This window comes from Saccopteryx bilineata, chromosome 6 (genome assembly GCF_036850765.1).
Source record: "Saccopteryx bilineata isolate mSacBil1 chromosome 6, mSacBil1_pri_phased_curated, whole genome shotgun sequence".
Taxonomy (NCBI): domain Eukaryota; kingdom Metazoa; phylum Chordata; class Mammalia; order Chiroptera; family Emballonuridae; genus Saccopteryx; species Saccopteryx bilineata.
Window position 1 is genome coordinate 108,678,972 of NC_089495.1, and position 24,888 is coordinate 108,703,859.

Consider the following 24,888-nt stretch of genomic DNA (forward strand, 5'->3'; position numbering starts at 1 on the left):
CATGCAGACATCCCAGGTTTGAGTCCCAATCAGACACATACGAGAAGTGACCATCTGCTTCTCCTCCACTCTCCCCCTTCTCTTTCTCTTCCTTCTCGCAGCCAGTGGCTTGGTTGGGCCCAGCTTTGGCTTCAGGTGCTGAAGATACCTCAGTTGATTAGAGCATCAGCCCTAGACAAGGGTTGCTGGGTGAATCACAGTCAGGGTATATGCAGGAATCTGTCTCTCTCTCTCTCCCCTCCTCTCACTTAAAAAAGAAAAAAAGAAAAAAAAAATCCTAACTCATAGATATAAAGAACGGATTGGTGATTGCCAGGGGTGGGGGTTGAAAGTGGTCAAAACGTACAAACTTCCCTTTATAAAATAAGTCCTGAGTATGTAATGTATAGCATGGTGACTATAACTAATACTGTGTTGTATATTAAAGTTGCTAAGTAGATTAAAAATTCTCATAAGAAAATATTTTAATTACATATGGTGAAGGGTTAACTAGACTTACTGTGATGATCATTTCACAGTATATACAAATATCAAATCATTATTTTGTTCACCTGAAACTAATAAAATGTTATACATCTACTACTTTTTAATTAAAATTTTTAGGAATGGTTTTAAAGACAAGGTAGGCTTTGCCTGTGGGTAATATTCTTTGTAGGTATATGAAAACTACCCAGAAGACAGTGAAAAGACAAGCTAAATGTGATGTTTTTCTTTAAAACAAAAATCTAATTTTTTTGTGTGTGACAGAGACAGAGAGAGGGACAGACAGGGACAGACAGACAGGAAGGGAGAGAGATGAAGAGCATCAATTCTTTGGTGCAGCACCTCATTCATTGACTGCTTTCTCATATTTGCCTTGACCAGCGGGCTACAGTGAAGCAAGTAACCCTTTGCTCAAGCCAGTGATCTTGGGCTTCAAGCCAGCAACCATGGAGTCATGTCTATAATCCTACGCTCAAACCAGCGACCTTGCGCTCAAACTGGTGAGCCTGCGCTCAAACCAGATGAGCCCATGCTCAAGCCGGTGACCTCGGGCTTTTGAACCTGGATCCTCTGCATCCCAGTTCAACACTCTATCCACTGCACCACCACCTGGTCAGGCAAAAAATCTAATTTCTTATGTGAACCCATTGCCCAATTTCCTTTAGACTGTCCCTTATTTTGATTAATCCCTAACTTAAAAGGCCCATTCCTGGTTCTTTGCACAGCAGATGATGTCATTATGGTAGTTGTCTGTCAAGGACAGACTAAGAGGAAATGATCTTTCTCAAAAAGGGAAGGTATGAAGGTAAGAGAGAACTCCCTGAACCACCCGTGAAACACCATGAATGACCTGTGACACCCTGCCAAGGGTACAGGGACAAGGGCAGAGTCACCTTCCGTAAGGGTTCTATCCATGTGCCAGGGATGAGCCCGTTGACACCCAGATCCTTGACAAGGGTGCTTTACCTTAGACCTCTTTACATCCCCAGCTGCAAACTGCTTATGCCTGAAGTTGAGTGAGAAGTCCATGGGTCTGTTACTGCATTTTAGTTTTGTTTTGGGGTTGTTGGTTTTTTGGGTTTTTTGAGGGGGGAGTGGTTTCAGGGACATAACCAGATCTCCCTGGCTGGTTGCCTTAAGTGGATATATTTATGTAATGCTAGCTGTTCCTTAGAGAAAGTTCCATAAATAGCCAAGAAGGGAACTACTGGATTCCAGTGAGTCAGCTAGCCTGCACTGCTTCAGGAGAGGAAAGGAAGCCACTCCAAGGTGCATTGCTGCTGTCCCTTGGACCAGCTCTGGAGGGCTGCCCCAGACAGCTGGAAGCCAGGGGAGCAGGGAGGCTCCCATGGGAGGGGGCACACAGTATAGTTTCACTCTGGAAAGGTCCACAGGGGAGGAGTTTCCTGAAACAGCTACCAGGACACATTCTCAGCATCTAGTTAGTGTTCCTGGTCAAGTCACAGACAAGCAGACAGATGCTGGAAACAGGCACCTCCAGGCAGAGGGCCCAGAAAGAAGCTCCATCCTTTGCACATGCAAGTTGTTCTGCCTCGAGGCAGGACTGGGGAATAAAACCAGCCCTGCTGCAGGAGCATCACACCTTACCCGGGGCCCAGGCTGGGAGCTGGGGCAGGAGTCTCTCTAGCCACCCTCTCCAGCTCCCTGCTCCAGGCTCCAAGCAGTTATCACTGGCTGTGCAGTTCCTGCTGGAATCCCGCTGTGGTGAAGGCACCGGGGCCACCTCTCTTCAATCCGAGCTAGGGTTTGTCGGGACTCCTGAGGTGGTGAAAATAAGAGCACAGTGGTGAAAGGCTGCAAAGCCAAGAGTAGTCATCCTCAGGCAGTTCCTGGTTTAAAGTCACATGTCACACCACTTGCTCCCTCACAGTGGGAAGACTTGATGTCCCTTAGCAGTCCCTCGCATGGGAGGTTGGGCTTCTGCTTCTCCTGCAGTGGTCCCCACAGAGACTGCCTTTTCCAGACAGGGTCAGGCTGAGCCGCTGCCCACCAAGGTCATGCTCTAAAGGTAGGTCTGAAGTGTTGGTAGGCTGTCGGACACACACCGAGTCAGAAAATGATGCAGGGGCAGCAGTGGCAAGTTGGCTGAGTGGGAGAGCATTGGCCAAGCATATGGAAGTCCCAGGTTTGATTCCCGGCCAAGGGCACACAGGAGAAGCACCCATTTGCTTCTCCACCCCTCCCCCTCTCCCTTCTTTCTATCTCTCTCTTCCCCTCCTGCATCCAAGGCTCTATTGGAGCAAAAGTTGGCCCAGGAGCTGAGGATGGCTCCATGGCCTTCGCCTCAGGCACTAGAATGGCTCTGGTTGCCCTAGTGGGCATGTCGGGTGGATCCTGGTTGGGCACATGCGGGAGTCTTGTCTCTCTGCGCCCCCTGCTTCTCACTTCAAAAAAATACCAAAAAAATAAAAAATAAAAAATTTAAAAAAAGAGAGTAACACAGGGGCACCCAGGACATTGGGGAAAATAAGACATTTTAACTACTAAACATTGTCCCTGGAATTTCCTTCTCTTAAAGAGCCTCATGACATTTTTCGCTTTTATTTAGCCAAACTCAAAGGATTCCTTTGTCTCCCTAGCAGCCGCCCAGCTGTGACACCTCTCAGGCAAACCTGGGGGGCTGTCTGAGGTTAAGCTGACTTGCCCCAAAAGTGTGACTCTTCATTTATGCTTACGCTCCTGTTATGTGCTGGGCACTGCACTGGGAACCACTGAGCAGACTCTCCCTGGGAGCAGAGAGCCTTGCAGAGAGATTGTTAACCAGGGTGGGACAGTACAGGACAGGGCAGGGCAGTACAGGGCAGGACAGGACAGGGCAGGGCAGGGCAGTACAGGGCAGGGCAGGGCAGTACAGGGTAGGGCAGGGCAGGGCAGGGCAGTACAGGGCAGGGCAGCACAGGGCAGGACAGGGCAGTACAGGGCAGGGCAGGACAGGGCAGGGCAGGGCAGGGCAGTGCAGGGCAGTGCAGTACAGGACAGGGCAGGGCAGTACAGGGCAGGGCAGGGCAGTGCAGGACAGGGCAGGGCAGTGCAGTACAGGACAGGGCAGTACAGGACAGGGCAGGGCAGTACAAGACAGGGCAGTGCAGGGCAGGGCAGGGCAGTACAGGGCAGGGCAGTGCAGGACAGGGCAGGGCAGTGCAGTACAGGACAGGGCAGTACAGGACAGGGCAGGGCAGTGCAGTGTAATACAGGACAGGGCAGGGCAGTGCAGGACAGGGCAGGGCAGTGCAGGGCAGTGCAATACAGGACAGGGCAGGGCAGTGCAGGACAGGGCAGGGCAGGGCAGGGCAGTACAGGGCAGGGCAGTGCAGGACAGGGCAGGGCAGTGCAGGACAGGGCAGGGCAGAGCAGGACAGGGCAGTACAGGGCAGGGCAGTGCAGTACAGGACAGGGCAGGGCAGTACAGGACAGTGCAGGGCAGTACAGGACAGTGCAGTACAGGACAGGGCAGGGCAGTGCAGTACAGGACAGGGCAGGACAGGACAGGGCAGGGTAGGGCAGTATAGGACAGTGCAGGGCAGGGCAGTGCAGTACAGGACAGTGCAGGGCAGTACAGGACAGGGCAGGGCAGGGCAGTGCAGTACAGGACAGTGCAGGGCAGTACAGGACAGTGCAGTACAGGACAGGGCAGGGCAGTACAGGACAGTGCAGTACAGGACAGGGCAGGGCAGTACAGGACATTGCAGTACAGGGCAGGGCAGTGCAGGACAGGGCAGTACAGGGCAGTACAGGACAGGGCAGGGCAGGGCAGTGCAGTACAGGACAGTGCAGGGCAGTACAGGACAGGGCAGGGCAGGGCAGTGCAGTACAGGACAGTGCAGGGCAGTACAGGACAGGGCAGGGCAGGGCAGTGCAGTACAGGACAGTGCAAGACAGGACAGGGCAGTGCAGGACAGGGCAGGGCAGGACAGGACAGGGCAGGGCAGGGCAGTGCAGTACAGGACAGGGCAGGGCAGTGCAGGACAGGACAGGGCAGGGCAGTGCAGGACAGGGCAGGGCAGGGCAGTGCAGTACAGGACAGGGCAGGGCAGTTCAGGGCAGGGCAGTTCAGGACAGGGAAGGACAGGGCAGTGCAGGATAGGACAGGGCAGTGCAGGACAGGGCAGTACAGGGCAGTGCAGGACAGGGCAGGGCAGTGTAGGACAGGGCAGGACAGGACAGGACAGGGCAGTGCAGGACAGGGCAGGGTAGGACAGGACAGGGCAGGACAGGACAGGACAGGGCAGGGCAGGACAGGGCAGTGCAGGACAGGACAGGGCAGTGCAGGACAGGGCAGGGCAGTGCAGGACAGGGCAAGGCAGGGCAGGACAGGGCAGGGCAGTGCAGTACAGGACAGTGCAGGGCAGGACAGGACAGGGCAGTGCAGTACAGGACAGGGCAGGGCAGGACAGGGCAGTACAGTAGAGGGCAGTGCAGTGCAGTACAGGGCAGGGCAGGACAGGGCAGTGCAGTGCAGGACAGGGCAGGGCAGTGCAGGACAGGGCAGTGCAGGGCAGGGCAGGACAGGACAGGGCAGGGCAGGACAGGGCAGGGCAGGGCAGTGCAGTACAGGACAGTGCAGGGTAGGACAGGGCAGGGCAGTACAGGACAGTGCAGGGCAGGACAGGACAGGGCAGTGCAGTACAGGACAGGGCAGGGCAGGGCAGTACAGGACAGGACAGTGCAGGGCAGGGCAGGGCAGTGCAGTGCAGGACAGTGCAGTGCAGTACAGGGCAGTGCAGGGCAGTGCAGGGCAGGACAGGACAGGGCAGGGCAGTGCAGTACAGGACAGGGCAGGGCAGGACAGGGCAGTACAGTAGAGGGCAGTGCAGTACAGGGCAGGGCAGGACAGGGCAGTGCAGTGCAGTACAGGGCAGTGCAGGGCAGGACAGGACAGGGCAGTGCAGTACAGGACAGTGCAGGACAGGACAGGGCAGTGCAGTACAGGACAGGGCAGGGCAGTACAGGACAGGGCAGTACAGGACAGTACAGTACAGGACAGGGCAGGGCAGGGTAGGGCAGTATAGGACAGTGCAGGGCATTACAGGGCAGTGCAGTACAGGACAGGGCAGGGCAGTGCAGTACAGGACAGTGCAGTACAGGACAGTGCAGTACAGGACAGGGCAGGGCAGTACAGGGCAGTGCAGTACAGGACAGTGCAGGGCAGGACAGGACAGGGCAGGGCAGTGCAGTACAGGACAGGGCAGGACAGGACAGGGCAGGGCAGGGCAGTGCAGTGCAGTACAGGACACTGCAGGACAGGACAGGGCAGGGCAGTGCAGTACAGGACAGTGCAGGGCAGGACAGGACAGGACAGGGCAGTGCAGTGCAGTACAGGACAGTGCAGGGCAGGACAGGACAGGGCAGGGCAGTGCAGTGCAGTACAGGACAGTGCAGGACAGGACAGGGCAGGGCAGTGCAGGACAGGACAGTGCAGGGCAGGGCAGGACAGGACAGGGCAGGGCAGGGCAGTACAGGACAGTGCAGGACAGGACAGGACAGGGCAGGGCAGGGCAGTGCAGTACAGGACAGGGCAGGGCAGGGCAGGGCAGTGCAGTACAGGACAGTGCAGGGCAGGGCAGGACAGGACAGGGCAGGGCAGGGCAGTGCAGTACAGGACAGTGCAGGACAGGACAGGGCAGGGCAGTGCAGTACAGGACAGTGCAGGGCAGGACAGGACAGGGCAGGGCAGTGCAGTACAGGACAGTGCAGGGCAGGGCAGGGCAGTGCAGTACAGGACAGTGCAGGGCAGGGCAGTGCAGTACAGGACAGGGCAGGGCAGGACAGGACAGTGCAGGGCAGGGCAGGACAGGACAGTGCAGGGCAGGGTAGGGCAGTGCAGTACAGGACAGGGCAGGGCAGTGCAGTACAGGACAGTGCAGGGCAGGGCAGGGCAGTGCAGTACAGGACAGGGCAGGGCAGTGCAGTACAGGACAGTGCAGGACAGGACAGGGCAGGACAGTGCAGGGCAGGGCAGTGCAGTGCAGGGCAGTACAGGACAGTGCAGGGCAGGGCAGTGCAGTACAGGACAGTGTAGGGCAGTACAGGGCAGTGCAGGGCAGTGCAGGGCAGTGCAGGGCAGGGCAGTACAGGACAGTGCAGTGCAGGGCAGGGCAGTGCAGTACAGGACAGTGCAGGGCAGGACAGGACAGGGCAGTGCAGTGCAGTACAGGACAGTGCAGGGCAGGACAGGGCAGTGCAGTGCAGTACAGGACAGTGCAGGGCAGGACAGGACAGGGCAGGGCCGTGCAGTACAGGACAGGGCAGGGCAGGACAGGACAGGGCAGGGCAGTGCAGTACAGGACAGGGCAGGGCAGGACAGGACAGGGCAGGGCCGTGCAGTACAGGACAGTGCAGGGCAGGACAGGACAGGGCAGGACAGTGCAGTACAGGACAGGGCAGGGCAGGACAGGACAGGGCAGGGTAGGGCAGTACAGGACAGTGCAGGGCAGGGCAGGGCAGTGCAGTACAGGACAGGACAGTGCAGTGCAGGGCAGGGCAGTGCAGTACAGGACAGTGCAGGGCAGGACAGGACAGGGCAGGGCAGTGCAGTGCAGTACAGGACAGTGCAGGGCAGGACAGGGCAGTGCAGTGCAGTACAGGACAGGGCAGGGCAGGACAGGACAGGGCAGGGCCGTGCAGTACAGGACAGGGCAGGGCAGGACAGGACAGGGCAGGGCCGTGCAGTACAGGACAGTGCAGGGCAGGACAGGACAGGGCAGGACAGTGCAGTACAGGACAGGGCAGGGCAGGGTAGGGCAGGGCAGGGCAGTGCAGTACAGGACAGGACAGGGCAGGGCAGTGCAGTGCAGTGCAGTACAGGACAGTGCAGGACAGGACAGGGCAGGGCAGTGCAGTACAGGACAGTGCAGGGCAGGACAGGACAGGACAGGGCAGTGCAGTGCAGTACAGGACAGTGCAGTGCAGTACAGGACACTGCAGGACAGGACAGGGCAGGGCAGTGCAGTACAGGACAGTGCAGGGCAGGACAGGACAGGGCAGGGCAGGGCAGTGCAGTGCAGTACAGGACAGTGCAGGACAGGACAGGGCAGGGCAGTGCAGTACAGGACAGTGCAGGGCAGGGCAGGACAGGACAGGGCAGGGCAGGGCAGTACAGGACAGTGCAGGACAGGACAGTACAGGGCAGGGCAGGGCAGTGCAGGGCAGGGCAGGACAGGACAGTGCAGGGCAGGGCAGGACAGGACAGTGCAGGGCAGGGTAGGGCAGTGCAGTACAGGACAGGGCAGGGCAGTGCAGTACAGGACAGGACAGGACAGGGCAGGGCAGGGCAGTGCAGTACAGGACAGTGCAGGACAGGACAGGGCAGGGTAGTGCAGTACAGGACAGTGCAGGGCAGGGCAGGGCAGGGTAGTGCAGTACAGGACAGTGCAGGGCAGGGCAGGACAGGGCAGGGCAGTGCAGTACAGGACAGGGCAGGGCAGTGCAGTACAGGACAGGACAGGACAGGGCAGGGCAGGGCAGTGCAGTACAGGACAGTGCAGGGCAGGGCAGGACAGGACAGGGCAGGGCAGTGCAGTACAGGACAGTGCAGGACAGGACAGGGCAGGGTAGTGCAGTACAGGACAGTGCAGGGCAGGGCAGGACAGGGCAGGGCAGTGCAGTACAGGACAGTGCAGGGCAGGGCAGGGCAGTGCAGTACAGGACAGTGCAGGGCAGGGCAGTGCAGTACAGGACAGGGCAGTGCAGTACAGGACAGTGCAGGGCAGGGCAGGACAGGACAGTGCAGGGCAGTGCAGTACAGGACAGGGCAGGGCAGTGCAGTACAGGACAGGGCAGGGCAGGACAGGACAGTGCAGGGCAGGGCAGGACAGGACAGTGCAGGGCAGTGCAGTACAGGACAGGGCAGGGCAGTGCAGTACAGGACAGTGCAGGGCAGGGCAGGGCAGTGCAGTACAGGACAGGGCAGGGCAGTGCAGGGCAGGGCAGGACAGGACAGGGCAGGGCAGGGCAGTACAGGACAGTGCAGGACAGGACAGTACAGGGCAGGGCAGGGCAGTGCAGTACAGGACAGGGCAGGGCAGGGCAGGGCAGTGCAGTACAGGACAGTGCAGGGCAGGGCAGGACAGGGCAGGGCAGGGCAGGGCAGTGCAGGGCAGGGCAGGACAGGACAGTGCAGGGCAGGGCAGGACAGGACAGTGCAGGGCAGGGTAGGGCAGTGCAGTACAGGACAGGGCAGGGCAGTGCAGTACAGGACAGGACAGGACAGGGCAGGGCAGGGCAGTGCAGTATAGGACAGTGCAGGGCAGGGCAGGACAGGACAGTGCAGGGCAGGGCAGGACAGGACAGGGCAGGGCAGGGCAGTGCAGTACAGGACAGTGCAGGACAGGACAGGGCAGGGCAGTGCAGTACAGGACAGTGCAGGGCAGGGCAGGACAGGACAGGGCAGGGCAGTGCAGTACAGGACAGTGCAGGGCAGGGCAGGGCAGTGCAGTACAGGACAGTGCAGGGCAGGGCAGTGCAGTACAGGACAGGGCAGGGCAGTACAGGACAGTGCAGGGCAGGGCAGGACAGGACAGTGCAGGGCAGTGCAGTACAGGACAGGGCAGGGCAGTGCAGTACAGGACAGGGCAGGGCAGGACAGGACAGTGCAGGGCAGTGCAGGACAGGACAGTGCAGGGCAGTGCAGTACAGGACAGGGCAGGGCAGTGCAGTACAGGACAGTGCAGGGCAGGGCAGGGCAGTGCAGTACAGGACAGGGCAGGGCAGTGCAGTACAGGACAGTGCAGGACAGGACAGGGCAGGACAGTGCAGGGCAGTGCAGTGCAGGGCAGTACAGGACAGTGCAGGGCAGGGCAGTGCAGTACAGGACAGTGTAGGGCAGTACAGGGCAGTGCAGGGCAGGGCAGGGCAGTGCAGGGCAGTGCAGTACAGGACAGGCAGGGCAGTACAGGACAGTGCAGGGCAGTGCAGTACAGGACAGTGCAGGGCAGGGCAGGGCAGTGCAGTACAGGACAGTGCAGGGCAGGGCAGTGCAGTACAGGACAGGGCAGGGCAGGACAGGACAGTGCAGGGCAGGGCAGGGCAGTGCAGTACAGGACAGGGCAGGGCAGTGCAGTACAGGACAGTGCAGGGCAGGGCAGGGCAGTGCAGTACAGGACAGGGCAGGGCAGTGCAGGACAGGACAGGGCAGGACAGTGCAGGGCAGGGCAGTGCAGTGCAGGGCAGTACAGGACAGTGCAGGGCAGGGCAGTGCAGTACAGGACAGTGTAGGGCAGTACAGGGCAGTGCAGGGCAGGGCAGGGCAGTGCAGGGCAGTGCAGGGCAGTGCAGTACAGGTCAGGCAGGGCAGTACAGGACAGTGCAGTGCAGGGCAGGGCAGTGCAGTACAGGACAGTGCAGGGCAGGACAGGACAGGGCAGTGCAGTGCAGTACAGGACAGTGCAGGGCAGGACAGGGCAGGGCAGGGCAGTGCAGTGCAGGGCAGTACAGGACAGTGCAGGGCAGGGCAGTGCAGTACAGGACAGTGTAGGGCAGTATAGGGCAGTGCAGGGCAGGGCAGGGCAGTGCAGGGCAGTGCAGGGCAGTGCAGTACAGGACAGGCAGGGCAGTACAGGACAGTGCAGTGCAGGGCAGGGTAGTGCAGTACAGGACAGTGCAGGGCAGGACAGGACAGGGCAGGGCAGTGCAGTGCAGTACAGGACAGTGCAGGGCAGGACAGGGCAGTGCAGTGCAGTACAGGACAGTGCAGGGCAGGACAGGACAGGGCAGGGCCGTGCAGTACAGGACAGGGCAGGGCAGGGCCGTGCAGTACAGGACAGGGCAGGGCAGGACAGGACAGGGCAGGGCCGTGCAGTACAGGACAGGGCAGGGCAGGACAGGACAGGGCAGGGCCGTGCAGTACAGGACAGGGCAGGGCAGGACAGGACAGGGCAGGGTAGGGCAGTACAGGACAGTGCAGGGCAGGGCAGGGCAGTGCAGTACAGGACAGTGCAGGGCAGTACAGGACAGGGCAGGGCAGTGCAGTACAGGACAGTGCAGGGCAGGGCAGTTCAGTACAGGACAGTGCAGGGCAGTACAGGACAGTGCAGAACAGGACAGGGCAGGGCAGTACAGGACAGGGCAGGGCAGGGCAGTTCAGTACAGGACAGTGCAGGGCAGTACAGGACAGTGCAGAACAGGACAGGGCAGGGCAGTGCAGTACAGGACAGGCAGGGCAGTACAGGGCAGGGCAGGGCAGTACAGGACAGGGCAGGGCAGGGCAGTACAGGGCAGGGCAGGGTCTGAGGGCTTGGTTGGGAAGCTAGGGGACATAACCACAGAGCGGCAAGCCCTGCTGAGAGGATCACAGCACAGGAAGAACCATCTCAGCTCGAAACTTTCCATGCTATATTCAGCTAGGTCTCCCATGGACAATAAACCTGGAGCTGCTTAAAACTGAAGCATCCTGAGGAGAAAGGCCTCTTGATCCTGAGAAGAACCACACCTTACCCAGTCACAGCCGGTACTAAAAGCCTGTGCATCCTAGTCTTCAAATCAGATCATCACGAGTCTCCTTAATTGCGGCTTTTCCAAAGGTTGTGGGATTTCAGTTCACTGTGCAGAGCCTGCAGGACGGGAACAGGAGCAGCAGGTCCTGGGGACAAACACACAGACCCCTGACTGGAGAGACTGAGGGTTAAGGAGAGGGTGAGGAAGGCTGCACAGAGAAGCATGGGAGTCATGAATATCTGAATCGATGACTGAGAGGAAACTCATGAAAGCAACATAACATGTGCCTCATCTGGTTAAAAGTGGAAGACTGCTGTGGTATTGTATAAACAGTCTTCCCAGCACTAATCTCACCCCCTCCCTTAATCCTGTCCCCTTCAGTCTTCCCCTGCGACTCTGGCTATGCCACCATCTTGCTCTCCACCTTCAGGGTTTAAAGTGCAGGTGCTTTGTTCGGGTGGGATTCAGGGCCAGCAAAAACAAGACTCCTCTCACCTCTCAGGGGCTCACCTCCTGGTTCATGCCTCCAGCCTCTGCTCCAGCTGCTTCTGTGCCTGCAAGTCCTTCCGTGCTGCACCCTCTGCCCCCTGCTGGCAAACACCTCTTTCACTTCTGAGATTTCATCTGCGCATGACTCTCCGAAGCCAGCTTTCCCACCCTACCCCATGCTGCCTTGCTCCTCTGTAATCCTACCAGTCCCTCCTTTGTGCTCGACATGCCCGAAATAGTGCTTCTCCTTTATCATCATGGCATCCATAAACATGTGGTGTTCATTGTTGGGGGCTAAGACCATATCTTGCTCAAAATTATCTGTGCCTGGCCCTCTGGATGTTGTTCACATCAAAGAGCACACAGAGCCCTGGCCAGTTGGCTCAGTGGTAGAGCATCAGCCTGGCGTGCAGGAGTCGCGAGTTCGATTCCAGGCCAGGGCACACAGGAGAAGCACCCATCTGCTTCTTCACCCCTTCCCCTCTCCTTCCTCTCTGTCTCTCTCTTCCCCTCCCGCAACCAAGGCTCTATTGGAGCAAAGTTGGCCCGGGCACTGAGGACAGCTCTATGGCCTCTGCCTCAGGTGCTAGAATGGCCCTGGTTGCAACAGCACCCCAGATGGGCAGAGCATCGCCCCCTGGTGGGCATGCCGGGTGGATCCCGGTCGGGCGCATGCGGGAGTCTGACTGCCTCCCCATTTCCAACTTCAGAAAAATACAAAAAAAAAAAAGAGCACATAGAAAATGATAATGATATTTATGTGGTACAAGAGGCTTCTAGTTAAAAAGATTACTATCTCGGCATAACCCATTCAAAGCTTCAACACAGCAGTTGAGAAACTCTGCTTAAACAACCCACAGTTAATGTTGATTGAAAGAATGAATCCATCGGACCTGGCCAGTTGGCTCAGTGGATAGAGCGTCAGCCTGGCATATGGACGTCCTGGTTCAATTCCCGGTCAGGGCACACAAAAGAAGTGACCATCTGCTTCTCTTCCCCTCCCTCTCCCTCTTCTCACTCTCTTCCCCTTTCACAGCCAGTGGCTCCATTGGTCCAAGCATCGGCCTCAGGCACTGAGGATAGTTTGGTTGATTTAAGCATTGATCAGCCCCAGATGAGGGGGTTGCTGAGTGGATCCCAGTCGGGGCACATGCAGGAATGTCTCACTGTCTCCCCTCCTGTTGCTTAAAAAGGAGTCAATTAGTTTGTTTATAGGATTAAGAGATATCTGACATTAGCAAATAGGGTCTTAGAAATCAATAAAAGGAGTAGTCAGATAGAAGAAATATAATTAAGACTTATACGACCCCAGCAGAAGAATAAGTGTGTGGACTTCTTAAGCACCAGACTCTATTGCCAACTTGACTTTCTGTTCTGGCTTTTCATGCCCCTGCACACTCTAACCAAGCCAAACTGCTTGCTGCCCCCGCAAGTCCCTTGCTGTCCACTCAGCCTCTGTGCTGGGCTCTCTCTCCAGCCATGTCACTGCTAACAGGACAGCTGTCCATCTCGAAGGCTCACCTGTGTGGCCACCTCCACTGCAGACCCCTCTGCTCCCTTTGGTGGGTGTGGTCTCTCCCTCACAGCCCTGTCATTGGGACTGTCATCACAGTCTCTTGTCTAGGGTTACTTCTTCTTGTTCTCTATCCTTTCAATGAAATATAAGTTTTATGTGGACAGAGTACTCCTCATTGTGGTTTCCTCTCTTTTACCTGTAATAAGTACTCAATAAAGTTATATTACATTGAACTACATTTCCCAAGTGGCTGTGGGAAAACCAAGTTCGTCCTGAACAGGGAGGCAGGAGTGTTTGTTGTCCAGGGAAGGGCTAATGTCTCAGCCTTCCAAGTGCCAGGAAATATCCCTTATAGGAAACCTCAGTCAGATCCTTTTCATATCTCAGGGATTCATAAATCAGATCTATTATCCCATATGAAATAGAGCCAGACCCACGATCCCCAAATCTATTATTTAATTGAAACTTTGCATTGTGAAGTTGTCCTATAGGCTTGGGCTTTGAGCTTGGCCAGAGGAAGAATCTGAGAGAAGCAGACCCTGGTGGAACAGAGGTTTCCAGTTATGTGCACCAGAAATGGGTTCCTGCTGAGTTGCAGGAGGGTGGGGAGAACAGAAAGACAGGGATGAGGCTGTAGGGTTACAACTGCTTGTCTATTGCCTATGGCAGGCATGGCCAACATCCGGCCTGCATAATGAGTTTATGAGGCCTGCGATTAAATTTTTAATATTCTCTGCACAACACACTGTGGAAATGAAATAAGTTGTACTTTTAAATCGTTATACATAAACTACGATATCTAATCATTGTACAACAATGAAAGTTAAAATCTCAGCTACTCAGAAGCAAAAGCATCTTTGATTATTGGAAATCGAGATATTTAAGAAGATAGTGATACGCGGAAAAGAGTTCCATGTGACCAATATAGGGTTAACTTCCAATAATTGGTTGAATGGAATTGTGATACTTCTCTATTTTTAAAAAAAAATCCATTATAAAGATTTACAACTTTTGTACTCATCTGTGCAATTTTTATAAGCAATTGAATAATGGAAAATATGGAAATTTAAAAAAACTTGCCAAGGAATATTTAATCTTCAGCTCAACTTATATTTGTGAACAAACTTTTTCTTTAATGAATCTAAATAAAAGTACAAGAAGATCAAGATTGAATGATTTACATTTGGAGGCTGTGTTAAGAATAGCTCTACAAGTATAGAGCCAGATGTTAAAAACATAATAGGCGATGCAAAGTGCCTCAACACGTCACGTTAGTTTTTTTGTTAATTTGCTGTACTAAATTACTTCCATTTATTCATAAACAAATTACGTAATAAAATTTTGTTTATTTAAATGAATCGTTTTTGTATTTAACATTTTTTAATTTTAATATTTCATCCAGCTTGTGAAAAAAGTTTTTTCTAATCTGGCCCGGGGGCAAAAACTGTTGGCCACGCGTGCCCTATGGGCATTTGAGGGATTAGTTTGTAGTCACAGCTCCCTTTCCTGTGCAGTGTCTGAAAGACAAAATAGTCATCGTTCCTAGGAGCAAGTGAAAACTGTTACTCTCCTGCTAGCCCCTCACTCATTGAAGATTTAGTAGCCTGAGCCATGGGCCAGCCCTTGGGTGTGTTCTGGTGATCATTCATACTCTTGCTGGAATCAAGTCTCATGTTGATCTGATCTGGGATTGTCTGTGCAAACCCCATCCTGACTGCTTACCTCCTCTTGTCAGTAACATTCCCAAAGAGTGGTGCTGTGGTCAGAGGGAAGGAGCCTTCAAACATTCTTTTTGTATTTAATGTTAATTCTTATCTCCTCTCTGCCAGGCCTTACTTGAAGTGTTCTTCACTATTGTGACAGGGTCTCTTTCTAAGTCCTGATTGGTATCACCCCAAGCTCTGCTACCTCTGTCTTTGTTTTAGAATTTAAAGAATAAAATTTATTGGCCCTGGCTGGTTTGCTCAGTGGTAGAGCATCCGCCCAGCATGTGGAGTCCTGCCCAGGGCACACAGGAGAAGTGCCCATCTGCTTCTCCCCCCTTCCCCCTCTCCTTTCTCTCTCTCTCTCCCCCTCTTGCAGCCAAGGTTCCATTGGAGCAAAGTTGGCCGGGCGCTGAGGATGGCTTCATGGCCTCTGCCTCAGGTGCTAGAATGGCTTCGGTTGCAACAGAGCATCACCCCTGATGGGTAGAGCATCACCCCTCAATGGGCTTGCTGGGTGGATCCCAGTTGGGCACATGTGGGAGTCTGTCTCTCTGCCTCACTGCTTCTCACTTCAGAAAAATACAAAAAAAAAAAAAAAAAGAAAAAAGGAAAGAAAAAGAATAAAACTTATTGCTACAACATTGCTGAAAGTTTGCAATTATGAGAAAGTGTGTTTGATAAGTTTACAATTATGAGAAAGTGTGTTTGATGATGTGTTTAACAATAAATCCGCTTCCCAGGTGACTAGCAGGATATGCCCTCTTCCCTCTACAGGCACAAAGGGTGCACAAGAAGTTTCCTAAACCCAGAAGAGCTTACCACTCCTCGGAGCAGGAACCTCAGTCCGTACCTTCCCCAAGCTCCACCTCACCGAGCCGCACACCTGGAAGCAGCCAGCAGCGCCTACTGGACAGTCCACATGAGGGGCCCAGCCAGACGGTCCTGCCTGCTGGGCACCAGCAGGAATTTGCCAGACAAGCCAGCAGCACCCCCAGCCTTCCCTGGTCTTTCCAGAGAAGCAAGTCCTTGTTTTGTTTGCCCACAGAAGACCCCTCCCTGGCCTTCTCGTCTGTACCACAGTGCTTTTCAAACACTGGTGCCCCAGGGCACTGGGCATCGAACTGCAGACACGGCCACATTCTCTCCATTGATGACTTAGAGGGATCCCAGGAGACAGATGTGGACACAGGCTTGCGGCTGTCCTCCTCAGACCTGTCTGTGGTCTCTGCATATTCTGCACCCAGTAGATTCTGCAGCACCTTGGACACACCCATCCCATCCAAAAGATGTGGCAGCCACTGTTCCAAGCACAGAGGTTCCAGAGAAGGACCACTTCCCACCAGTAGCAGGGTGACCGTGGAGAGCTCCGGGGCTTCCCTCCATCGCTTTACCAAAGGGCTTTCCAGCTCCTTAGTGACAGCAGGTGCTGCTCCCCCAGCCTCTGGTGCTGCCTCACTCACAGAGTCCTCCTCCAAGCTCCCTGGTGATTCTTCCAATAACGAGCGGACTGGCAGAGACATCACTCCACCCCCAGCACCAGCTGTACCCGGGGACAGTGACACAGAGGAATTCTATATCTGAATGCCCTTGACTCTGGCTTTCTCAGGCACACAGGCTCCGCCTCCCCCGTTTCACAGATGTTACCTGCTTCACAGGATGTTAGCTGTTTGCCGGGCCACCCATTCTAGGGACTAGGTGGTCAAGTATTGGCATCGTTATGCAAATAAATTTTCAACAAATTTAAGTCGTAAAGTATATTTTTTGAATACTCAGCTCCATTTGAGATATGGTTTAGTGTCTTTATACAATGTAAATGCTTTATACAATTATTTGAAACAAAAAGAAAACCTAGTCAGAGCTGATTTGGCAATTTTTTATGCTGTGAAGGAAAAACAATTAAAGCCAAATTGTTGAATGTGGGAAAGATACTAAGTGACTTGTATGAGAAATTAGCACACAATAACATCATGTAGGACTTACTGTGTTTTTCAGATAGACTTGCATTACCAGAGAACAGGGAGCCTAAGATTTCCCAAGAACTGCATATAGTGAAAAAAGCCAGCTTGACAGACAGCTATACACATAACTCAGACTACATTGAGACCTCACTCCGGTGCCTTGGAACATCTGAAGTCTGGATTTACGCTGAAGTGGCTCATATGCTTTATAAGGATTTTGCATGAGTAGCAGACTGTTGGTGCATTTAAAATATGAGTTAAGTTCCAAACACTAGATTTTGTATTTACCTCTCAACAACATATTCACTGTAATGAGTGAGGGGCTGCAGAAAACCACTCTGCCACCTGGATTTGTTTGGATCACTGAGGAGGAATTGTTCATTAGAGTTACAGAACCATAGGATGTGGACACAATGGGTAGGTCATCTTAGGGTCCTTCAATTTTAAAAACCGCAATCTAAGAGCTATAAGTGTATATAGATTTGTTAAAATGATAGGAGCCATATTTTATACTGCTTTTTCCAGTAAGTATGCATTGTCACCAAGTCTTTTTCATTTTTAAATAATTTGTCACATTTTAACCAGCATTTCAGTTGCTCTAAACTGAATGCTGCCTTCATGGACACTGCTGCAGTGCTGCCTTGCCCGAGTGCGCAGGCACCTTCACTGGAGCTGGAGCTTTCAGCCGACCTGCCCTTCTTGCCTGCTGTCTGCTCCTGTTACAGTGCAAATGGTGTTCACACCTCACCTCTCTCCTGCTCCAGTAAGGGCTACATTTACAGTTCCAACCTCAGCAACGCCAAGTGCTGGGTTCGGGGATAATTCTGAGCTGCCCCTGGCTGCTGCTTACCTTTGGGGGAAGGAGAGTGTGTGTTTCGTGCTCATTTCCCAGCAGGATGCTCCATGCCTGTGTTATTCCCGGCCCATTTTCACCTCTCCGGAGGTGCCCACACCAGCCCAGACACAGCCTCAGAATCCTTCTCACAAGGCCCTCCAGGCAGCTAATACCAATCGTCAGACTTGCACTGAAACCTCCTTTTTTCCATCCCAGTAAATGAAAGCTTATATCTTGCCCCAAACATCTTGGATATTCCAGGACTCCGAATTACAATATTGTGCTGCAACTTAAGTAAATAAAAATATAGTCTCTTATAATTCTAAACCAGCAGTGAGCAAACTGTTTCTGGAAAGGTCTAGATAATAAACATCTTAAGCTTTGCCAGCCAGATGGTCTCTAGAGTAACTATTCAACACTGACGGACAATATGTAAATAAGTGGGGAGTGGCCGCCTCCCAATGGAACTTTATTTACAGGAACAGGTGGAGGGCCAGATTTGGCTCAAGAGTTGTCGTTTGCCAGTCCTTCTGTTAGACTGAGGTCAATTTAAGACCCCAGCCACAGCCAGCAACAAAGAGTCTAGGCCTGCAGCCTTCTGCTGCTGTGATGCTTGAGGCCAAGAAACAAGCTCCGGGAGTCCCACCAGCGAAGATAGAACCACCGGGCACAGAGCAGTGAGGGGCTTCTTCCTGCAGAGGTGACTCCTCCAGAGCCACTGGCTGTCCACCTCCTGCCCGGAAATGTGACTCAGGGTCAGTAGCTGATGATGAAAAGCAACAGGCTAACATTAAGGAGGAGGAGAAAAACAACTTAGAGGTGTTGACTCAGCCTCCAGGGAACGGGGAGCAAAGTCAGGAGTATCAAAAATAGGTGAGGCAAAAACAGATGGATCAGCTGCCAAGTGATGGCTCCTCCCATCTTCATCCGTAATTCATACCCTTAGTGTACTTGCATGCAATCCTAGAACTGACTTAGAGCCCAGCTCTGATGCTCTCTGTCCAACCCTTTTTCAGTGACCCACCCTCAGCACAGTCCAAAAAGACTGACCCCAAAGGATGTCAGCAGCACTATTCAAAAGCAAACAATGTAAAGTGCCCCGTACCACAAAGAGAGGAAGAAAGGGAAGCCCACCAAGACCACATCCAGGCCCTCCCTGCCCGTCCCTCCAGTGCCATGGTCAGAAACAGCTGTCACTGTGTAGAGCAGGGGTCACAGACAGACCGAGAACCTAGCTTCCGGTTCTGGTTATACACTACCCTTTTCCTCATCCAGGGGCATCCTGACACCACTGGCAGATCTGACTCTTGGATATTATTGTTGTGAAATGCTGGCATTCTGTAGGTGCTCAATAAATTTGTTCGATTTAAAACCATTGAAGTTGCCTCATAAATTATTTCCCTCCTGGGTTAGGCTCTGTGGTGTAGGAAATCTGGGCCTGAGCCCTAGTTTTTTGTCACTCTATGGAACCCAGTTTCTTCTCCTTGGCCTTGCACTTTCCCCAACTTGCCCCAGAGGGCTGTGTTAGTAAGTGCCCTTGTCTGGGTCACAGCCCATTTCTAACTTGCCTACCCTAAACACCACCTGGCGTCTGCTTTAAAGATCAAACATTTCTCCAGGTGGCTTCTAACTGGCCTGCTGAGCCCTACAGAACTCATCCTGGGTCACCCATGGAGGATGGTAGGGGGCCACCAAAGGCTTTTGCGACGGTGGGCTATAATGCTGGAGGCTTCTTGAGCCCAGGGGCCCAATAGCAGAGGAGCAGTCACATGGGGGTCCTGGGGGTCTACTGAACTGGACTGTCTAGTACAGTCCAGATAAGAACAAATATTTACCCTTATCAGGAAGACCTCTGAGTCTGTGGCTGATGTCTTCAGATCCAAGAAAATCCAGAGAAACACAGGTATCTTCTAGCTCCTCACTGGGCTTTCTGCGGAGGAACAAATTCTCCAATCCATCAGGTAAGACTAGGCTCGGAATTCCTGGAAGAAGGTCTTAAAGACAAATTAACTAGAGAGTTTCTCCCTCCCCAACCCACAGAACAGCTCTGGCCAGTGATCCCAGGACTGAATTTCAGGAGAGCAGTAGGAATAGCTGAAGCTTCCGCCTCTCTGCCCAAGGCCGCATTGCTCCCTGTGCCTGCTTTGGACATAAATGCCTCCTCTGATTTGTGGGACTCCTCTTCTCCTTAGTCCTCTGGAAATACAGCTGGTGACTTACCACAGAGTCTTGAGAAAATAACAAGAGAAATCAATATGAATAAAAATAGATTCTCAAAGGAAACACCTTTTGTCACAGGTATAACAGGTGGATTCATGAGGGGTCAAGAACCTGAGTTTGAAGACTTTAAAATTATTACATTCCTTCAACTTCTACTGAAGGGCTTCTTTCTAATATTGGGCACAGAGGCCTACATACAAATGACTTTAAATGACATAATTTATCTGAGTGAATAATGGAGGCAAAAATGAATGGTAATGTCAGCACAGTTGGGTCTTTTTTGACAGTTTCTATTTTAAAATTGTGATAACTATTGTCCAGTTATGTGGCCACTGTTAGGAGCAATGCATTCATTTCAGACAGAAGTTACCAGAACATTTGGTGAAGTTGAAAAGGCCCCTTCCCCATAACCTTGTGACAGCTTCCCTAAACTCCATTTGTGATGAGGGTTCTACCTCCAGTTGCCTCAGTTGGTGTAGAGAAACCCCCGCAGCTTCTGAGAACACAGCACATTCCCCCAACTGGCCTGCTCTGGCTGGGAGTTGCCCTGCCCCATCTGAAACATGGATCTTATGAGCTGAGCATCTGAAAGGAGCCAGCTGGGCTCCCTCAGGTCGGCTTTGCCCAGGCCCCAGTGCATTTTAGACAAGAGCTGCGCAGAACATGTGTGGCACAGTTCAAGAAACAACAGAAACACTTTCAGGCCAAATCGCCTCTCTGCCGATGTCTGTGGGGAAAGCTTTTGCGCCCCCTGGTGGCCGCCATGCCCGGGAGGGTCAGCAACTGCCTAGATGAACAGGAGGGAGGCGTGTCACTTCTGCTTATTATTCTGCATCTAATTATTCCTGCAAAGGTATTGAAGCAACTGTGATTGCAATAACATATGACGGTGCAGACAGAAATAGAACATCAGGGGGAAGAAAAAAAGTTTATCAATATGCCATCCATGAAGAAAGATGTAACTGCTGTGGATGAATTTTCTAGAAGCCAAAGCAAAAAGGGAAACATGAGTAGCTCAGTAGTTTTCATTTGTGACTAAAGAATCGAGTGACATCTTCTTTCATTGTAATTGAAGTGGTCTCAATGCCCTTCCTCAATAACCAAGTTGTTCATAGCACATTTCTAACATCACTTTCTCAGAAGAAGATTTTTCTAAAGCATTTTTCTCTAATTTAGTCCCCATGGGTAGCTCTCTTGGTTGAGGATGAATTTACAAGACCTGGAGGAATGGACACAGCATGCACTTTGGACAGGCCTCCCTAGATTGGCAGCAGCACTGTTGGTAGAGGGTAGTATCATCCTCAGCAGAGATCCCGGAAGTTGCCTTCTTCTGGTCTCTTGAAGCCAAAACTGTACATTCCAGCAAGTAGAAAACAGGTGGAAAACCAGAGGCTCCTACGGAGAGTCAACAGCGACTGGCACTCCCTCGGCCTGGCGTCCACTCCTGCGGTGGGTGTCACTCCAGCTTTACAGCCTCCCCCAGCTGAAAGGCTTCAGGCACTTTGAAGCTCTTCCAGACGAAGTGTAAATCCCCTCCTCCCACCTTTCACTGACATTCTTGAGAAATTGATAGGAATTTGGGTGTCTCCACCGCTTTCTTCATTGCTCTGAGTAGATTTGCTTATTATCATTTATTCAGCAAGCACATTCTGAGTCCCACTGTATGCCAGGCAGTGGGCTGGGTGCTAAGGACCTAGGATTGAATGAGAGAGACATACTCTCTCCCTCCTGGCACTAACCTTCTGTAATCACCACTGCTGTTTACCACTTCTTTGTAGATTTTATATTCTCTCCTCCTGATGGGTCTGATGGAATTAACCTCTGCTACAGTTACATATGGAGTCTCATATTTTGGCATCAAATAGATCCAGCTTACTATTCTGACTCCAACACTCACTATGTAAACCCACAGTGAGTTATTTCACATCTCTGGGCCTCTGTTTTATGGTTTGTGGAGTATGGACAACATTCGAGGATCATTACCAAACTTAAATTATGTGACTTGTGCAGAAGTTCCAGTACTGCCTGCAGCATAGTAGGTATTTAATAAAGGCGGTTTTTTCTTTTCCTCGACGACAGAAAGGTCACGTGCTCTGTGCAGCGGGCTCCAGCCTCCTTCATAGGCTCCCTGTGCACGGTGAGCACACAAGGTCTAGCTCCATAGTGCTCTTTCCACGTAGCTGTTCCACCACCACCTCTCAACTGTCTGCCTGGACAGAACTCCACCCAACAGGAAGTCATCTTTCCGACATCACACCCTCAACCTCCCTGGCTTTTCTCTTTCCTCTGTTTCAAGCCATCGCCAGCAAAGCCAGACCCAGGTGACTGTTACCACCCCTTCTCCCAGCTCTCCAGCTCTGAACTGCCCCCTCCCTACCTGCCCCCGTAACCCACCAAATTCCTCAAGCCTAGGAAGCCTGCAATGCCTTCTCTCAGCCACCTCCTTATCCACCTACTCCCCGCACACTCTCCTCTGCCTGCCCCACCTGGAGCCCGGGACAGCCATTCCACCTGCCCCTGTTATATCTGCACCTCTTTCTCTCTGGCCTGTGGCCTCCCAGGCGCCGAGCCTGCCCGGGGGAGATGCTCTATTTCCACCCTGTAACTGTGAGACACAGTGCTGAGTCACTCCCATTCACTCTGTCCATCCAGAGCTGTTTGTACAACTGCCATCCATTCTATAGGCTTCAAGTATCCAAACCTGTTTCAACTTCGCAAATGCCCCTAAATCACCTTGGTTCACACTACCCTCAGCAGCTAGCGTGTCCCCTATCCAGCCAGGCCAGGCTGCCCATTATCCCTGAGGCTCCCCCCTTATCACATGATGCATCTGACCCTGATGAGGTAAGAAGCAAGGAGAGAGGGAAGAGTACAGGGATCACTGCCAGGTCCTCTGCCCTTGGAATCGGCCTGACCACTGAAAACACAGCCTGGCACAGCAGAGGACACTGATTCGTACAGCAGGGACACTCCTCGTCCTATTTCCACTCTGAGAGTTATGTTCCACTTTCTGCAAAATGAGCCTCCTGTGCCCAATACAAGTAAGTCACCCCTGCCAGGGGCTCCGAATCCTCCTTGGCCATAAAGCTCTATGGCAGTCCAGGCTGGTGTTCATCACCCAAACTGGCTTTGCAGACCTGGAGTGGCCCCTGTGTTCCCCTGGTCCGTGTCAGAGCCCCCCGCTCCGCCCTGGGCTCCCAGGAGTGTCCCCTGCCAGTTCTGTCCTTGCTCGACACAGTGAACTGGCTGCACCTGTGGAGGTAGGCACTCGTGGACACCAGACAGCAGGCTTGGGATTGTGACCCAACACTGTGACTGCCCCCAGGAACTCTGCCTGGTCACATTTCTGTTCTGGGTCCAACCCACCCTTTGGTAAACACTGGAGCTTCCAACTAGGCTTGCACAGGCCTTCCCCTCCGGCCCCCAGGCCGAGTCCTGCCTCTCATGCGTGCAGTCACACTCCTTCTTACAGGCAGACCTGAGTTCTTGGCCACCTGCTACATACCCTGTGCCCACAGGTCATGACCCATAACAAACTACACACACATGAGAGAGGAACAGCTCCTTCTCCAGGTTTCTCAGTTCTGGGAATGGTTTACTCTCTTCCATCATTCACATTCAAAAACCGGGAGTAAAGCACCAGGATAGCCTAGTAGTCACAGGGCTTTGGAGTCACACATACCCATTTGAATGTCATCGCTGAGGCTTAATGGCTGTGGGACCCTAATGAAGATACAGTCATCCCTCAGTATCAAGAAATTGGTTCCAAGATCCACACAGATACCAAAACCCATGGTCCTCAAGTCCTTTATATTAAATGACACAGTGTTTGCATATAACCTACGCACATCTTCCTGTGTACTTTAAATCATCTCCAGATTACTCATAATACCTGATAATGTAAATGCTATGTAAATAGTTGTTTACTAGTGTTTAAGGAATAATGACAAGAAAACAAAGTCTGTACATAGTACTCATCAGCAACAAGGTAACTTTCTCCTCCTGAATATTTTCAGTCTGTGGTGGGTAGAGTCTGAGGATATGGAAGCTGAGAATATAAAGGGCGACTGTATTTCATTTCTCCCCTATGTTCCCTCATTTGCAAAGTAGAGAGAATCAAAGCCAGGACTAGGGCAATTTTCTTTTTTTTCTTTTTTTGTATTTTTCTGAAGCTGGAAACGGGGAGGCAGTCAGACAGACTCCGCATGTGCCCAACCTGGATCCAACCGGCATGTCCACCAGGGGGCGATGCTCTGCCTATCTGGGGCGTCGCTCTGTCGCGACCAGAGCCACTCTAGCACCTGGGGCAGAGGCCAAGGAGCCATCCCCAGAGCCGGGGCCATCTTTTGCTCCAATGGAGCCTCAGCTGTGGGAGGAGAAGAGAGAGAGAGAAAGGAGAGGGGGAGGGGTGGAGAAGCAGATGGGCGCCTCTCCTGTGTGCCCTGGCCGGGAATCGAACCCGGGACTCCGCACGCCAGGCCGACGCTCTACCACTGAGCGAACAGTCCAGGGCCGGGGAAATTTTCTTTTTTAAGTAAGAGAAAGGGATAGTGAGACAGACTCCCTCATACACCCTGACTGGAATCCACCTGGCAACCCTGACTGGAGCCAATACTCAAACCCACTGAGCTATTTTTAGTGCCTGAGGCTGATGCTCAGACCAACCAAGCTAACATCAGTGCCTAGGGTCAATACTCAGACCAATGGAGCCACTAGCTGCAAGAAGGGAAAAGAGAGAAAAGGGGAAGAGGGGAGAAAAGCAGATGGTAGCTTCTCATGAGTCCCCTGACTGGGGATCAAACCCAGGATGTCCACACGCTGGGTGAATGCTCTATCTACTGAGCCAACCAGTCAGGGCCCAGGGGCAAAATTTAAGAGGGCACCAAAGAACTACAAGATCAATAATATTTTAAGGAATAAGGCCTTCTTCATAGGGTTGTTCATGTGTGATCAAGGGGCAAAGCCTGGCACAGTGAGAGATCATTTTCACCTTTCAAATTAACCAAAGTTTAAAAAATAATACCCAATTTGTGTTTATACATGGCTTTTTAGCAGTAATTCATATAATCATTTTTTGGAAAGGGGTGTGGCAATATATCAGTAACCTTAAATCAGTAAACTTAAGATGTTTATGCCTTGTAATGCACTCTCCAGGACTCCACTTTCTCTGGATACCAGGAAAGTATCCAGAACAAGGGTCGAGCCCTGACATCTGCTGTCACAGTGCAG

At 52.7% G+C, this 24,888-nt stretch overlaps 1 protein-coding gene across 2 annotated transcripts in view; it reads left to right on the forward strand.

The window, feature by feature from the left end:
- Positions 1-18,780, forward strand: part of FAM124A (family with sequence similarity 124 member A) — a 78,700-nt gene extending 59,920 nt beyond the window's left edge. For both annotated transcript variants that reach the window (XM_066237235.1, XM_066237236.1), the window contains one exon: positions 15,421-18,780. In XM_066237235.1, the coding sequence (XP_066093332.1) occupies positions 15,421-16,227 (807 nt within the window). In that variant the 3' untranslated portion in view covers positions 16,228-18,780. The remainder of the gene's footprint in view (positions 1-15,420) is intronic.
- Positions 18,781-24,888: the final 6,108 nt, after the last annotated feature.